The sequence below is a fragment of the Silurus aristotelis genome (genome assembly GCF_946808225.1).
Source record: "Silurus aristotelis genome assembly, chromosome: 19".
NCBI classification, from domain to species: Eukaryota; Metazoa; Chordata; class Actinopteri; order Siluriformes; family Siluridae; genus Silurus; species Silurus aristotelis.
In genome coordinates, this window is record NC_139592.1 from 19,016,996 (window position 1) to 19,035,558 (window position 18,563).

The window sequence follows — 18,563 nt, forward strand, 5'->3', positions numbered from 1 at the left end:
CCTAACAAGGATTAACTGGGCCTCCTCATTCTTTTTCTTTATTTATTAACATCTCAGGGAAAAATTAATAAACGACTGTTTAGAGGTGCGGGAATGTGAGCGAGAACAGGAAATAATGTCTCGTGGAACATTCCGCTACATTAAATAAACGGTTAGACATCGCGACATGCCGTTCGTTAATCGGTTCAAAGTGTAATTGTTGGCTGCTGCTGTGGTATGTGAAGAACAACACAGTTCACTGTATGAAATAAAGGAACCGAACTGTGGGGATGTAAATAAAAAACGGTAAAAATCTTTCATTTGATCAATTTTAGCACCTCTCTTCTCGGTCTAGTCATCTTTATATTAAATTACAGGCTTAACGATAGATAAATCAGTACAATTCTAAAGTACGATATTTCCCAAGTGTAGTGTGTATGGAAGGGCTTTATTATTTCCGTGAAGGATTTTTTTCAAGCCTGCTTTCCTTTCTCTGTACTTTCTCATCTGATGAAGTCGTTCTTGACTGGAAGAGAGGAAAGAGAGAACGGGAAAGAGAGAGAGATATATTGGGGGAGAGATAACGGAACACTCTTTGAGCGAACACACACACACACACACACACACACACACACACACACACACACATATATATATGGGCGGGCTAACTTTGTGAGAAATCCTGTCCATGTTTATTAGTAATAAAGCCATGACTCACCACACACACATAGATGGGAAAAAGTCAAAGAAGGAGAGACTGACTGTGTGTGTGTGTGAGAGAGAGAGTGTGTGTGGTAATAATTCAGCCAGGACCCTCCACAGAGCTGTGTAAAGAATGTGTGTCCTCTCCAGCTCTTACCTTGGAGGCCCGACGGCGCTCGCTGCAGTCTGGATGCTGACACTCCACACACTCCTCCACTCCTGCAGACTTCTCATCTGGAACAATACAGCAAGCGGCGTCATTAATTCGGACATTAAATCAGAGGAGAACACACACACATACACACTATAAGCACTAAGCACAAAAACACACACATGCTGGAATACATGCCATCAAACGCAATGTGGGGAAACACAGAGATTGCAATAAAATTTGATTATTGGATACAAAAAAAAAAAATGTAAAAGGATTAAATAAAGGCACAATAAAATAAGAGGTTGTAATAGAGGAGGAAGGATAAAAAACTAATAAAAAATAAAAAAAGAAACAAAGAGACCCAAACCTGTTCCAGCATGACAATGGTGAGATCTATGAAGGCATAGTTTATATGGGTTGGAGTGGAAGCTCTTGAGTGGTCTGCTATAGAGCTCTGACCTCAAGCCTATTGATTACCTTGAAGATGAATTGGAACTCTGACTGCACCCTCACATACATGAGTAGCTTTTATCCCCAAATTTTTGTTTGAACAATACTTTTAAAGCTGTATTTATTAGAAATAATTTGTGGCTAAATGAGCACAAATCTCCACAAGCACTTGGGGTTTATAATAGCTGAGAGAGAAAAAAAAAAAGGATTTGTGCTCAAAAAGCACAATCTTATGGTCAAGTGCTAAATACTTCTCTCCATATAATGCAGATTCAGACCCCCGATAAGCAAAGTCAAGGAAAATCTTCCAAGCACAACAAGAGAAAAAAAAAAAAATCTCACCTGGATATTAGGGTTATAAATCATTACACATCTACAACCGTATATTATAAAAGTAGCATGTGAATTAGCACTAAATATTTTGAAAGCATTTTCAGTATGAGCATCATGGCCTTTATGATTACAGCACCAGAACCAATTAAGTACAAGAATCCTAGTGAGATTACCTTCTAAAACTAAAGCATACATCTTGGGTAACTAAACTGATAGGCAAGTCCAGAAGGAGGTTGAGCAACTGGAGCCAGACACTACTCAGGGTGTAGCCCATTTCAGTCTACCCCCAGCTTATATTTCATTTAGATTGAATAATGCTCCTACCACCATGCTTCACCATGGCTTCAAAGGTCAAATGAAACTACAAAAAAATTAAGAATTTGAATCGCTTAATTGATTGAATGCTAATTACTTTTAAACGTTTGGCACATGCCCCATCTGTGTTTATTTTAAGAATTGATGTATTCCTACAATTTCATGGTTTCACATCTGTAAAGAAATCAGAGCCACTTTAAAACCAACCATTTTCGAACAAATGTAATCAGAAATGACATTCATACTACTATTATATAAATTACGGATTCGCATTGGCAAAAAAATGTTTGTGATACATCGATTTAAAAAAAAAAAGTGTTATTTATATAATAATGATTAGTAAAAGCTACACTTTTATTGCTTAAAAAGTGACCAATAACTTGTGACCTATATTTAATATGTAGATTAATTTCTCCTCGCTAAACCGTTTCTCGAGCGCGTTCTCCCAGCACCACTGCTGCTACGTGAATATGACGCATCGTAACACTACGGGGAACAAGGCGTGTCCTGGGATTTAAACATGGCAGAGGTAGAGCTGCATCTTCAAGGAGACTACAAAGGCCTGTTTGTGAAAGGGCCATGTGTTACAAGTCAAAAGGCACTTAGGTAAATTTATGATTTGCTGTCTGTACCAACAAAATAATACTCTGTACCATATTGAATTGTACCATATTGCATCGTCCTGTGTGTGAATTATATCGCATCGTATCAGAAGATGTTTGTATGTATCTTTAGTGTATCATATTGTGGCTATGCATCGAGATGTGAATCACATCTGCCCCAGTTATGGAGATACACATCCCTAATATCAATGTCTGTTTCCTGACAAGTGGGAATAAGAATAATAAACACACACCTCCCATTGTTTAACACAAAACTGTTATAGATTCATTGCATACATCTATTCCCATCCACAGTTGTGTGGGATTGGATTTACATTTTCCATTGCATCTTTGTGGGCTTCCTCAAAGTTTTCCAGTTTCCTCCAGCACCCGGAAATTCCACCTTGGGAGGACTGGCTAAAATTGCCATGAGGCGTGAAAGAGTCCGAAAATTAAAACACAGGAAGATGCTCGACAGCATCGTACAACAGCAGCCAGATGAAGCCCACAAAGCCTTTTTCAGAAGCTGGTAAAGTTGATGATTTAAAACTGTATTTGACACGATGAACAACGGCTGTACAAATGACCAAACAGAAGATGGAGGGTCAGTAAACGCCAATGTGCAGCAAGACAGTTGAGTCAGGAAACCGGTCGGGGAAAGAGACTTCTTAGATAAGCAGTAATTTTAAAGTTTTAGCGTGAGTCAGTGGCTGGTAATGACTAGGTGTGAAGAGTAGCAACAGTCCAAGTCAGCAATTTCCATCTCTGCTGCTCTCTCGCGCTCCCTCTCAGACAGGAATTCCTGACTTCAGCGCTGCTGATTAAGCCCAAAGTAAACAAATAAAACTGCGCTTAGAGCTCCTGTAGCCACACACACACGTGATGGCAATGAGGTAGAACATTGAAAGTCCTTTTTACTTTTTATAAAGTAGTCACACCCAAATAAAAATGCTAAGCCAAATCTACTAAATCAACTAAAAGCATCTCAAAGACTTTCTATTGGCCACATCAGCAAACAGTGTTAATAGTATATACTTAAAAATCAGTCCTGGAACTGAACTATAACCTCAGTTAACTAAGATAACTCGATACCATAATTTTGGCTTCGGTACGATATCAGAATGTAATACCTCGATATCGAGACCAAATCTATACCATAAGTGACAAATAACTAGTGTTTTCATTTTATTAAAAAAAAATAATACTAAAAATCGATTCATATCGTAATGCCTTTGTATCAAACTGTAACAAAAAAAATATAATATAAATTATAAATATATAAAAATATATAAAACCGAAGTAACACAATAAAAATATATTCAAATCTTCTAATCTTTTCAGTGCACACACAATGTCTCAAAATGTAACAAAACACCTACCAGGATCATACGTTACATTTTCAATTTGAAGAAAAAAACAAAAAAATGCAGCTGAAGTAACAACTTTTAACGGTTTCGCAGCAATTTGAAAAGCATTTCTGCCTACAGGTGAATTTCAGAACAGTGGAGTATGAAATGCCAAATTCAACTAAATTATGATATCGTACCGTGTGATATATAATATATACCGGTGGTTTTCCAGGACCGGTATACCGCAGATCGCTATAGTTGACCCAGCATAATAAGCCTAGTCCCCACGATGAGCCCTAATTAAAAGAAAATACATTTTGAGGTACCAGTCATGCCACAAATCCTCTCAGAAGTCGCCATGAAGTTTCTAGCTCCCTTTAGTGTAACAAGTGCAGCACGGGTTGCTATTTATATTTTTGGATGCGGTTTTCGAAAGTACTACCCAACCACCACAATATTTCCTATTTAAAACTTTATATAAAAGACTATCAAATTAACCAAAGCTATAAAAATGTTGACCACGCTGATGGAGTAACTTCTGGCACCAACTAGTCTAGTAATTTTAGATATCTGACCTTACTGTGACGATAACTTCATTTGAGATCAATTACAATATCTGATTAGATCTGATGCTGCTTGTAATGATATTCTCAAATATACCAAACTATTCAAGCAAACATCTTGGCTAGACACATGGAAAGTCCAAATGGCACAAAATGCAACAAAATCTAACTCATTTTTAACGTCAACCAAATCAAAAACACAAAACTGCAACAGGTATTCGAAGATTTTCCAGATAGATAAAGAAAAGAAAAAGAAAAAAAACCTGCATTTCCTTTGCTCAAAGAATTCCTGGTATTTAATATGATCTAAAGCCAGAAGCTTGAGTGTGTGTTCCACGATCGTTTCTCTGTTGATTTGCAAGCGCGTGCTGTTTTTGTTAGCTGAACCGCCAGCCACAGAACGGCCACAAAGCTGCAATCCCTTACCATGGGCATATTTTATAGGGAACGTTTCATAGGGATCAAAACATGCTTAGATGCTTTGAATGGTTAAAATGCTGCAGGTTTCTGACTACAGCAAAAGCTCCTTTTCTAAAATCGCTTGATGAAGATCAGGACCTGCGAGGTAGCATCTGATACCTGAAACGTCAACTATAGTTAACTGAAGTAATAGTTTCTCAAAACAGCTCTCTTCCTACTCCATCTTCCTCACTGTGCGGGAGGGCAGTACAATCAAGTTCCCCCGTTCATGGCAAAATTTTAACAGCAGCAAACTTTTGGCTCTTTCGAACATAAACTGAAATAGTCCACACTGCCACAATCCAAAATCTAGTAGAAGGCCTTCTCAAAAAAAAGGAAAGGCTGTCACATTGGCAAATAGAGAACAACTCAATGCCCATAGTTCTAGAATAAGATGTGCAACACTAGGATTATCCACATACATTTTGTCTGTGTAATATATTTTTTCCATTGTGCTTAAAACTGTTTGGTTTTTCCATGATGACACACAAATTGTTAATTTCGGCAACTCTGCATTTATACCTCAGGAATCCACAAAAATGGTCCTAAATCAATTTCTGAGAGCCAGGAGATAAAAAAAACAAACAAACAAACAACAAAAAAAAAACATCCCTGTAACCATTATGAATGGGTACCAATAATTTTTCCGAAGGCCTTGGTAATGCTGCAATTTCCTTTAGAAAATAATTGTGTAATGCCTGATTATTTATAATAATTTCTGATTTGGGGTACAAGCCACCCCCCTCGCAATCAAGGAAAGCATTTGAAATTCCTAAAAAAAAATTACAAAAAGCCACATTTTAGTTATGGGAGAATGGAGAGTCTTTCTCCAATCTGTTTTGATCGCTTTTTTCCTTTTACATGTGGTTCTGTATGTGATTGAGGCGGCCTCCACCTCACTTGTCTACTGCTGAGAAAAGATCACAAAGACAGAAGCATTTGATTCCTTCCCCACTCTGAATCCTGTCTCCTGTTCCAGCTGCCTGTGAGCTGAAAACTATAGACAGTGAAGACTGAGGGCAGGTTATGTGGGAAGGCTTCTCCTACAAGACAGACAGCACGGAACAAAGGGTTTCCTTCAGCTGACCAGGACAAAAGCTAAGGCAATAATTAATTTCACTGTAAGATCACCGGCTGGACAAGTGCATAGTGTGAACAAGATCACATGAGTGAACTCTGTTTTGGGTGACCTTTGAACAATTTTGTCACTTCAAAAAAAAAAAACCTATAGTCCAAATAAAGCTACCGGAGATGGAGCAAGACACCATTTGTTTTGGGGGTTTTTTTATATGCAGAGATTGTAACCTGTATGGGTTATTATTCATAAAAATAAAAAAAGCGATAGTATGTTTGTTTGAAAGCTTGATAAAAGTTGTCAAAAGTGCTACAAAGTTCATTTCAGGCAAATGAAGAAAAATTCAAATGAGGTGCTCCCCTTGCACTGTCAGCGAAAAGACATGGTCTTGCATACTGTCTCTTTGTTTTGTTTCATAAAAAAAATAAAAAAAGATCCCAGCTGCAGCCGCCTGCAGTGGCACTGAGGCTTAAGTGAAGCCTTGCTGAATGTTTCACACCATTACGTTTTTCCTAAACACAGATGCGCCCACGGAAGTGGGAAACAAAAAGAAAATCTATAAACAAAGACAGCAGAAACCCTCTCATCTCCAGGTCTCAAGCCTCAGACCTTTGGTAAAGCATAATGAAAGCGCATGAGCCAGCCAGACGCTTCGGTTGCTTAAAAGGTTTCCACAGGGAACTCTGGATAAACTCTAGCGCCATGTGTACCGATCTAATTTAACGATCAAAAGCAGGATTTCAATAGAGAACTTACTGAAAATATATGAATAATTACATTTGTTCATTTGGTGACATTTGACAAAAGGGTTTAACGTCTTAATTAAGGATTTAGCCATACCCTCGAGCAGTGGATCGTCTTATTTCCGGGACAAATTATTTGCGATTTGTGCTCAGTGACAAAGCCAGAGCCTGGCTAAGCAAAGACATGCTGGGAGAAAACAAGCCATAAAATAACAGTGTTCTACAATACAGCCACTGCTCAAATGGAGAATTTGTAAGTGCTCGGTTTAAAAACAACTAATAAAAGCATCTGCTAACCATCTTAATTTAATAATGAAAAAATGAACCAAGCAGCAAATATTCCCTCGTTGCTACCACCAGTTTCAATTCAAACTAGTAAAGTCTTCGTAACTACCCTGATTTCTGAGACAGCAACTAACACTTTTTTCCCCTTGCTGCTGAATCCTGAAATGCGAAACGCTCCAAAACTAGTTTTAGGTAGAGCAATGAGAAAAGAGGAAAATAAAAAAGCAAACAAAAGTTTGAGAGAAAATCATATCCATCTGCTATAATGCGCAGCAGATCCCTGAATCCAGGATATCGTCTATCCATTTTTATGTGGAAGGGAACATTTTGGACAAACTAAATAAATTGTTGTGAAGGACAACAAAAAATAAAAACAAATATACACCGATCAGGCACAACATTGACATTATACCATTTACATATTTAGATTAACGACTTTTGACAGACGCCCTTATCCAGAGCGACTTACAACTGAGCAGGGGAGGGTTAAGGGCCTCGATCAAGGGCCCATCAGTGGCAGCTTGGTGGTGGTGGGATTTGAACTTGAGACCATCCAAACCATAGTCCAATGCCGTAACCACTGAGCCACCACCTTCCTGCCTTAACATTATGACAGGTGAAGTGAACACCACTATTTTTCTTTTCATCATGGTACCCGTTAGTGGGTGTGATATATTTGGCAGCAAGTGAACTTTTTTCCTCAAAGTTGATGTGTTAGAAGAGGGAAAAATGGGCAAGCGTAAGAATTTGAGTAAATTTGACGAGGGTCAAATTGTGATGGTCAGACTGGGTCAGAGCATCTCCAAAACTGTGTCTTGTGGAGTGTTTCCTGGTCTGTAGTGGTCAGTATCTATCAAAGGTGTTCCATTGAAGGAACAATGGTGATCCGGTGACAGTGTCATTGTTGCACGTGTGAAGCAAAGGCTGGTCCGTGTGGTCCGATCCAACAGACGAGCTCCAGTAGCTTAAATTGCTGATAGTTAGTTCTGTTAATGCTCCATAGGTGAGGACTGTTTTGGCAGCAAAAGGGGGACCAACACAATAGGCAGGTGGTCATAATGTAATGCCTGATCGGTGTAAATAAAATAACATCATAATGTTGTTCTTGTCTTGTTCCTCACTGCCCACAACTCTGCCGCTAAAATTTCCTCTCATTTCTTTGCTTTTTTTTTTTGGGCTATTTGTTTCTGTGCTATATAATAATGCCACAAAGCTACATAAACAGCTATAATACTCATTTTATGAGAATATGGGTTTGATCGCAAGTGATGAAAGTAATGTAGTGTGAAGGCGCCCAAGCAAGACTGGCTAAATCAGATTAGATAGCTGCAAACAAATAAAACCCTGCATAATGCACGAGTGTTTGAAAATACGTCACTTTGATTTTACACAATCCTACAAAATGGCAACACGCGTTTTATCACTTAAGAATAAACCAGTGTTTGTCAAAAAAGCGAAGAAAATTAATTTTTGTAAACAGTACACAGCATATGCTCACCATATTGTTTTTAAGAAGAAGAGAATTTCACCTTACCATAAAGATCATGAATGACATCTAGGGAGGAGGACCAGGAGTAACGTTCTGCCCCCAATATAGAAGATGGAAGTGTCTCTAACTCATAGGCCCCCCGCTTCTTCCAGTAAAGGAACATGGCACAAAGTGAGGCTTCTTAGAGATCAAAAAGAATCACTCTCTTTTACCGTAGCTAATATTTCAACCACTAAACTGTTAGAAAAGTTATATTGTGGACTGGATTTTGCTCCAAGTCCCTGCAATTGAGGTCATGATTCATCCAAGTGCACAATACAGCCAAGCTCTCTAAGAACAATCAATAGCAAATAATTCTCTCGAAAATCAGAAACGGGGACCTTTTCTGTCCATGATTAGTCCAAGATCCATGGCATGCCGGTATGAATACTTTTCCCTACTTATCCTGAAAGAGTCTTGAATCCGTTTGACAGGAACCTGAGTAAATATCTGACTATGTTTTCATGAAGAACGTATAAACCCTTCCGCCATCTGGATTTAATTACAAACTAAAGACAAGCAAAGTTCACACAGATATGCCCGGTCAACAACTCCTGCCAGGAGGAAGAATTCCTAAGATATCCTTTCACTATTAAAAAAATGGTGCTTCGCCTTTGACAACTCATCTTGAAGCTATGGTCCAGTTGCTAAAACTTAGCACTGGCCAAAGTAAGATCCGCTCTGTGTCCCATGGCAGAGGGGGCCGGCTAACAGAAGGCATTCGACCTACACGTCCAGACAAATGTTGCATTCACAACAGGATGAAATGAACGCTGGGACAGTTGGAGCCAATAGCTTTCACTATAGGTGACACAAAGATCTCTTGTAGCCCACCTCCTACACAGACAGTGAACTTTCCTCATAATTTGCACAAACTTGAAAAGCCTCACATTCTTGAGCATTCATTGCACTCTGGCACCCTCTGCTTGGTGATTGATTTATGCCTTATGAATGCAGTGTGACCACGCTAATGTTTTCAGCTATTTCTGTGGAGGGACAAGGCAGGCTCAGGTCCAGCAGACTGAGACGATAAAGTGAACTGGCTGGCCTGCAAAGAAAATAATTTTGGAAAGGAAAAAAAAGAAAAAAGAAGGGAAAAAAAAAAGTATGTTGCCATAATCAAGATGACATCAGGACACGAGTATAAAAAAATAAAAAAATAAAATAAAATAAAATATAAGTTTCTGAATTTGCATTGAAAAGCTGTAGCACACCAAATCTCACACCAAGTCACCTCTTGGATGAAATCTCCCCACTGAGGTTGATTTATTGTTATCTGCCAGCTGGAATGGGGAAAGAATCACAAGGAGAACACACTGTGCTAGTTTAGAAAGGCAGGGACAATGTCATACAGCAAGTCAGATGTCCAATTTTGGGATAAGAAATTAAAGGGTAGGACGGCAGCCGGATGGCCATTTGGAGCTCTGCTCCGCAGACATGTGGTAGTAATCTGAAACAGCTTTGAAAGTACAGCCTTGTCATGGTGCTCCTGAACTCAGCCTTTGTATTAACTCCTGCTGAAAGGGAAAGTTCACGATTTGTACTTAGCATTACTGAAATAAATTTCAGTACCACTCATTTTTTTTTAAATGTCTGAAGCTGGCTAGATCTTAGAATTGATCCAAATCATAAAACTTTTCCTTTGTAGTCAGTTGCTTTTAGCATAATAAGCATAGTTTTAAAATATTTTATGCTGTTTTTTTGGACCTTCTTAAACTATATTCCCAAGTTTCACTAATTCATACTTTTCTTGATGTTATGTTGGTAATGAACCAACAAGTTGAGACATTAGGTCCAGTAGAATAAGTCTTCTTCATAGTTCAAGTTCATATAGAGCGAAACTTGTATTAAATCTGACCAGAAAGGTGCTCAGAGAAATAACAATGGCTAAAGAAATTCAACATTTGGTCTGCAGATTGAATGGTTGTCTAGTCCAAATGCTCAAAAGGGCACAAGGGCTTGATTCACAAGGTTACATGATCTTGGAAGAAAACCTGGATTCTGCTTAAAAAACAAGTAACATCAAATCAATAGCAAATCAATCCATGTACCCAAACCAAAGACACAGGCAATCTGGTTAGGGATACCAAATGTTGTTGTTTAGCACAGATTTGCTCAGGAGGTTCTGACAACCAGTGTAATCAGCAGTGAAAGTCAAGAGATTATTGACTAATATCTTGAAAAAGGTCAACAAGTAAGCCTTTGTGATGTGGTTGCTGGATAAAAATAAAAAAGGGTGGTAAAATCAGCAGTAGAGGAGGAAGTGGATAAAACAGATGGTGAAGCCAGTCAGCACCAGAGCACCCAAATTTCACTCGAACCTCAACCTGGTCAACCATTGAGGTTTCGACCCAACTGACCTGGATGTTCTATTGTAGTGTGTGGAAGTGTGACTATTTCATTCTCTAGCAGAGGCGTATCTTCACATGAACTGCTTGATTTCGGGTCCTTCCACAACATGAGTGGGTTATTAAATATGTTCCTCTTTTGCAGAATTACTTGCATGGTTTGGGATCCAAAAGTTTTTAAAGATGCCACTAAATTTCCAAATGACAAAGATTATGCATCTCATTTTTACCGCTGTATATTTTCAACAGGTGCAGCACAGAACCTGCTTCATTGCCAATCTATCACATTCAACTCAATTTAGCATTTAAATTCATTTAAAAGTCTGGTTCCTCTCATGCCATCTCAAGGAGTTTTTCCTTGCCACAATCACCACTGGTTTGCTCATTAAGAGACAAGCTTAAAATTATAAAGAACAAACCTATTTTTTTTTTTTACTACCGTTTTATCTCTGTGAAGCTGCTCTGAGACAATGTCTACTGTTTAAAGCGCTGTACAAATAAAAATTAATTGAGTATGAATTTCTTCACCTTGGTTCATAAAATCCTTTTATTGGTAAAAAAAAATAATTACAAGGTTCGCGTTGACACGTCTTCCTTCTTCTTATATTAGAAAGCTCATCTTGAGAAGACATGCTTATTAAAGGAGGCATGCCATGCACCAAAACAGTCATAAAGTTGGGTGTGGGACCTCGCTTGGGCTAAAGAAAGGCTAGAACAGCAGTCTGAAGACAGGTGTTGGGACGCAACCTCGGAGTAAAAACACCTTTCGACATCTACCTCAAGACGGCAATTGGTGAGGGTGTGGGCTATTTCACCAGAGAAACAGGACATAACTTATGCACGTATGAGGTGTTTCCTTACCAACAGTTTGATGCAACAAGGCACAAAAAGCAAGTTCCACATGAGTGACTAGAGGTCTACTTCAAATAAGCTATAAAATCTTTTTCCATTGGCAGCACAAAACATGCTCATGAATGAAATCAGTGGAAACTGCTTTACTCTGGCCCCTGCCAAAGGTTCCAAATTGCTTTCCCGGTTCAGATGTATGATTGCGGCTCCATAATAGTCTATATATTAGTACAGATTACCGACTCAAGAAACTTAAACACCCCCCCCCCCCACCCCCAGGCAATGCATTATCTATTACAAAAAGACATCACTGCATTCAAGCAGGCTGCTAATCTCCTTCGTTTAATAAGACTAATCTTTAACCCAAGACCAAAAAAGCTGGGGATGAAAGAACTCTAGAGTATGTGAAATGCATGATGATGGAAGGAGATGATAAGAAAGCAGGAAAGAGGAAAAGAGGAATCCTCTAAACCGTACGCGTGTATTAATAGTCATGACTTCATCCCTTTTTGTTTTGGCTTTTTCATGCTGAGTTTATGTCCATATGTGGTTTAGGCTTTAGGAGACATAAATGGTAAAGCCATTTAAACACATCTCAGCTACCCCTCAAGATTTAACGTAAATGTTAATAAATTCTATCCGGAACATGTAAGAGAAGGCGTCCCCAGTCCAGCCTTGTCATATTGTAAAATCCAGCTTTGTCACGCTGGAAAAAAACGACACAACTACTTTTCGAGCGAATGAGCTCCTCGTCGAAGTATTACGGCATTACAAGGACACGGCCTGCTTTCTATCAGACTGTCTGGATGATGCTTGGAACAAAAATAAGCTTATACCAACACGCACTTGTAAAGCATAATGGGTCACATGACTCTCGACAGGAAAATGCGGGTCTACTCTGCTCCACATGCTGAAGGGTTCATTCATCATGGTAGCTAAAAACCGTTTTTTCTCAGTTGCTTCGGAGCGTTTCTCAAGTCGTTCTTAATCTTTGCAGAGCAGTAAGAGTATTTCTCGAAACAATTAGGACAAATGGCAACACGCAATGGATTACTTGGAAAGGCCTGTACTCAATGAGCCGATGGACATACCGTTACCTTTACAATGACGAGTCATTTTGTAATTTTTCTGAATTTCTTTTTAATCGCATATACGAATTTCAACAGCACCAATTTGCACATTTCTGTATGTGGGGATATTGATTGCAAGAGACCAGACAGGATTCACACTTGTCTGTACTAGCATTCTTTTCCAGCCATTTTCTGAAATCGGAATTCTGGGCCTGTATACGCTTGCCAATTGAAGGTTCACGAGATTCACCATTGACCTGTTTTAAGAACTAATTGACCATTGCTTGATCATAATGCCGTCCATTTCAAGAGATATTTACAAACAAAAGAAAAGTTTATCAGAAATTTAAAGAAGATGAGACTGACAGATGCTGACAACTGTTTTAACCATTTTTGCATTCAATGATTTATGCCATGAACTGATGCCTAAATGTTTTGGGGGTTACGACGATTCAGGTGGGAACCAGTATCATATATTTTGATCAGCATGACAAACAATTGATAATGTAAAAACAGCAGACAATTGTACACAATCAGTTAAAAAAGAACGGCCCAAGTGCGTTCGCAATTTGTTCTAAGAAACGGGAAAATGCTTTTATGATGTGCACAAGAGACTACACGATGTGCAAATTGAACAAGTAGTCTCGAGAATGTCATTTCCGATCTGAGAAACGCTCCAAAGCAACTGGGAAAAACTATAATTCCCAGTGACATAATGGAGAACATAATTACTTTTTATGTAAAAGGATTTAAACAGGGTTCATACAGTTATTCATCTGATCAAGAGCAGAAATGTGAATGACGCAGAAAACAAGTACGAAAAAAAAGACATGAGCAGATAAGATTAATATGTGTAACTTTTACATTTTTGCTTTAAAGTGAAATGACTGTAGTAAGTATGCCAGAACACCACACACAAACACAAACACCCCAGTGACTCCACAAGAAAGCCTGAAACTTCAAGGAGGATTAATTGACCTGTGGTGGGTTAAAGCCAAGCTTTAGTGCTCCAAGCTTTACCAGCCCATGCTCCTGCTTTAATTACTGCACAGCTAAATATAACCTGCTCCAGTACTGCACATCGCCACACTAATCTTCTCACAGGTGCGACTTTGAGCTACAGCTGTCTACAGCATGTCTGCTTACCTGCTTACTTCACCTCCCTGAAGCAAAGTAAATGGCCTACTTTTTCCTTTCTGTCTAAAGTCTCCATAAATCAAGAAAGCAACCTTTTTCAAAAAAATTTATATTTAGTTTACAGTATATAGACCGTTTTCTGTTTTGTTTTTATTTTGTAAGAAGAAAAAGGGATCGAAAGCATTCGTCAGGACCAAACATGCCCCAACACATTACACACACATGTACAACACTGATCCAAATCCAAAATCCATACTGGAAATCGACACGTGAAAGTCCACGAAAAACTAGAATACACAGTCGTGCATAAAAGAAGACTTTGGAGACAGCTCCTGTATACATGAACGCTGACAAAGGAAAATAATAAAACAGTTGGAAATGCATGTTAATTATAAATGACGATTATTACCCACCATGGCTGGGGAGGGGAAAAAAACAAGCCTTAACAAAATTGAATCTGGCATAAAAACGTGAGAAATTGATTTGTGATGGTAGAACTGATATTATAGGAATTTATAGGTGTAATTACACTTTAGGAGTTCCCTAAGGTTCTAGAGTCCTTGATTTCCAAAAGGGGTTCCTCCGTATCCTGAAAAGCTCTTGCACTGAAGCAAAAGGATGACGAATCAAAAAAAAAATATGCGTTGTCCAAAAAATGTATTTATTCATTCCAGTATTTTGAGGCTGTTTATTAAACCTGAAAGTTCTCCAGGAAGGATGTGCTCATTGCTCCGGTGGATTTGGTGTTATTTTTACATAAAAAAAAAAAACATAAAAACCTGCGAGATTGTATTGTATTATATAGTTTATTATTTAAAATAGATATTTTTATATAGAATTGGTTCCACATTGGTGTTTAGAGTTTTGAGAGCTTTCTATAATGGTTCTACTGGAAACTTTTCCAATGAGAGAAGGCTTTCTGTGTTTGGAAAAACAACCAGAGCAGTGCTAGAGTTTGTTTTTCCAATTCAGCAAATGTTTATTTTTTGGTACGTTTGGGGATTTTAACAACAACAACAACAACAACAACAACAACGAAAAGCTGGTAAACTTTTAGAAATATTGTAGAAATGATACAAAGGTGTAAAGAAACACTTACTGAGCCGCAGCCGGATTCCGAGCCAACTTTTCGGAGGGGACTTGTGATGGAGTGCTGTGCTCATAGTCCACTTACTGGGAACCATATTCAGCTGCTTTGTCGAATTTATTCTAGGAATTCCTTTACACAAGCAACTGATTGAAGGGGAAGGAAAGAAAAGTCAATTCAGGTCAAAATATTTAGGAAAAGAAATCGGAAATAAACCACAACCTGCCTTCATCTCGAATTAAAATCCTGCAGTCGTATTTGTTGATGCTAAACACATATCTGCAATATAGACCTGAACCCCTGCGAGCTCAAACACGGGTCAGAAATATCATTGTTATTATTACTATTATTATTTTAACAATATACTTCCTTATATTTTAGGCATTCGCTTTGTCCAAACGATTTTTTTTTCCACTTCACGGTGTTGCTACTTGTGTAGCCTCCAGCCACATTTTACATTGTATCCCTCTGACTCTTCATATCCCTCCATTGCTATTCATGCATATAGAATGTCCATTCGTATATATATATAAAAAAAATAGCCTAAATATACTTTTCAACACCGAGAAGTGTGTATTATATAGTCCAAATTCATACTACTAACCTGTTGCGTTGACTGCAAGTGGACTAGTGTTTCCATACCGAGCAGCTCCTCCTGCACTACATTCAAATGTCCTACATTGTGTCTTTTGTTCGCCAATTTCTTTCCATTTTTTCCATCTAAAAATAAGGGTCGTTTTCATTTGAGTTCGTTCTTTATTTTTTTACTATCAGCGTCGTGCAGCTTGCTTCGGGTTGTGTTGAATCCTCCCCCATTCACACTCTTTCATTCATTCATCATCAGCTTTACTGGAACTCTTACTCCTCCTCGCTCCAGGGATGTAGTTCCGCGTTTGACCGCTATTATCGCCAAAGATGAATTATTTTCCCTCTGTTTAACTCGTTTACTAGGGATGCTACGATTCACCGATTCGCATCGGTGCAACGGCATAAAAGTTAATAAAGTGATACATCGATGTGCAACGGATACAAGTTGGTATTTGTATCGCAGTGCATCTTTTTTTTTTTTTTTTTTTACATATTTAATGTTTCCACACGGACGGTTAATGAGGTGATACCGGAGAAACTTTACGTCTTCTAACTTTCATACGGATTAGGTTATTTTGATTACGGTTTTATTTATGTGTCCATGAGTGTGTACGAATAAAAGTAGACCATTTACAAATTCGAATGATGTCTTGATCTTATCTGTACGATCAGAAAATTTAAAGTAATTTTAATAAATTTTTGGCGTTATGAGGAAAAACTGCCACAAAATGACCCCCAGAGGGTTAATTGTGTGCACCGTGGCAGATTTTGGTGCTGATTTGAGACTTGACGCATTAGTAAAACAAATGTTTCTTCTTCTTCTTTTGGCTTTTCCCGTTAGGGGTCGCCACAGCCAATCATCCCTCTCCATACCCCTCTGTCCTCTACATCTGGCACCCCAACCACCTGTATGTCTTCCCTCACCACATCCATAAACCTCCTCCTTGGCCTTCCTCTTTTCCTCCCTCCTGGTGGCTCCATCCTCAGCATTCTCCTACCGATATGCCCCATGTCCCTCCTTTGCACATGTCCAAACCATCTCAATCGCGCCTTCCTCACCTTGTCTCCAAAACGTCCTACATGTGCTGTCCCGCTAATAAACTTGTTTCTAATCCTGTTCATCCTTGTCACTCCAGCTACACCTCCTGTCTTTTAGTCAATGCCACTGTCTCTAAACCATACAACATAGCAGGTCTTACCACAGTCCTATAAACAGTAAAACAAATGTTTACTGATTAAAAATCAAATATTTCGGTGGAGTTTTATATATATATATATATATATATATATATATATATATATATATATATATATATATATATATGTGTGTGTGTGTGTGTGTGTGTGTGTGTGTGTGTGTGTGTAAAAAAGGATGTCGTAAACTGATTTTAATTTTGCCTCTTTCATATGTATTTATATTTTTAATAGAAATTGTCAAACTTAAATACTGTTAAAATGAGTTTGCACAAACCTAATTAATATGTGTTACCTAATGAATGTATCCAGGCTGAACATCCACCATATAAAACACAAGCAATGATGAGGATCAGGTGAGCAGGAATGTCTCTGTTCTCAGTCATGTTTACATCACTGACTCCCTCTGTCTCATCCACATTAACTCCAGGCTTCTTTTTGCCTTCTGCCTGCTTACTATGAGCTTCATAAACTAGTCTACGTCTGTGGTGTGTGAGAGCCAGGAAATGACAAGAAACAGGTTGATGGGCTGAAAAGGGTGCAGTGAGAAGAAAACATATTCACATTTCACCAAATAGATTAAAACTAAAGTAATGATGATGTTTTGAAAATGTATGAAATAGAAAGTACAGATATTTGTGTAAAAATGTAATGAGTAAAAGTTAAAAGTTAAAAAAATGTATCTGAAAAAATAAATAGTGAAGTAAAATACTGATACCAGAAAAATATACAGTAACAAAGTATTTGTACTTCTTTACTTCCCATCTCTGCGCAACACTACAGAGACCGAGGCGTGTCCTGAGAGACACATAGAATATGGATTAACATGGCAGAGGTCGAGCAGAACAGGAAAAAAACATTTGGTTTTATTTAATCTTTTTTTTCCACTGCAAAGACCTGTTTGTGAAAGGGCCATGCGTTAGAAGTCAGAAGGCACTTAAGTACATTTATTATTTGCTGTCTGTCTGAAACAAAGAAAAAAAGCAAACTAGCATAGCATCATATTTTTCCCATTGCAGCATACTGCATTGAATCACATTGTGTTGAATGAAGTCAGAATCAGATCTGCATTGCTATAGAGTAAATCGTATTGCATCGAATTGGTAGCTGCTTTATATGTATCTTTAATGTATCATATCTTTGGCTATGCATCGAGATGCGTATTGCATCGGCCTCAGTTATGGACTCCCTGTGTCATTCAGTGACCCTTTTCGTATTTACATAATTACACCGCTAGATGTCGCCAATGATACTTTTGAATTCAATGCAATTCAGTTCTATACGAATTAAGTATACGACTTATTTACAATGGATTGTCTCAAAGCAGCTTTACAGAGATCAAGAAGTTATAAAGTTGAAATATATATAGTTAGTGCCTATAAATTTGTTCCTTATATGTTTATTCTTAATGAGCAAGCCAGCGGTGACAGTTGCAAGGAAAGACTCCCTGAGACGGAATCAGGAAGAAAACTTGATAGGAACCAGACTTAAATGGAAATACATCCTAATTTGTCCATTCCATCCATGTCCATTCATTATAGTTTCATCATTTCATAATATTGTTCAGTGATCGGCACTTAAATGCAGAACTGTTCATGTAAACTGTGGTCATAAGCCATTGTAGCAGACTGTTGATATTAATTACAGTCCAAATCCATCCTTTTAGACTTTGTTAGACTTTGTAGATATTATAAGTAAATCATTCATTCATTTATTCAAATATTGACTTAAGAACTTTCCAAATTCTAGTATT

At 38.1% G+C, this 18,563-nt stretch overlaps 1 protein-coding gene across 4 annotated transcripts in view; it reads right to left on the reverse strand.

Moving 5' to 3' along the window:
- Positions 1-15,874, reverse strand: part of plekhg5b (pleckstrin homology domain containing, family G (with RhoGef domain) member 5b) — a gene marked incomplete at its 3' end in the record, with an annotated part of 64,668 nt that extends 48,794 nt beyond the window's left edge. The window contains exons 1-3 of one of the 4 annotated variants that reach the window (XM_083570473.1): positions 15,633-15,874; positions 15,041-15,174; positions 839-915 (exon numbers count right to left, since the gene is read on the reverse strand). In XM_083570473.1, coding sequence (XP_083426599.1) covers positions 839-915; positions 15,041-15,125 — 162 coding nt within the window. In that variant the 5' untranslated portion in view covers positions 15,126-15,174; positions 15,633-15,874. Of the gene's footprint in view, positions 1-838; positions 916-8,543; positions 9,307-15,040; positions 15,175-15,632 lie in introns of those variants that run through there. The other 3 variants (XM_083570472.1, XM_083570470.1, XM_083570471.1) reach the window with 3 other exon arrangements.
- Between the last annotated feature and the right edge of the window lie 2,689 nt (positions 15,875-18,563).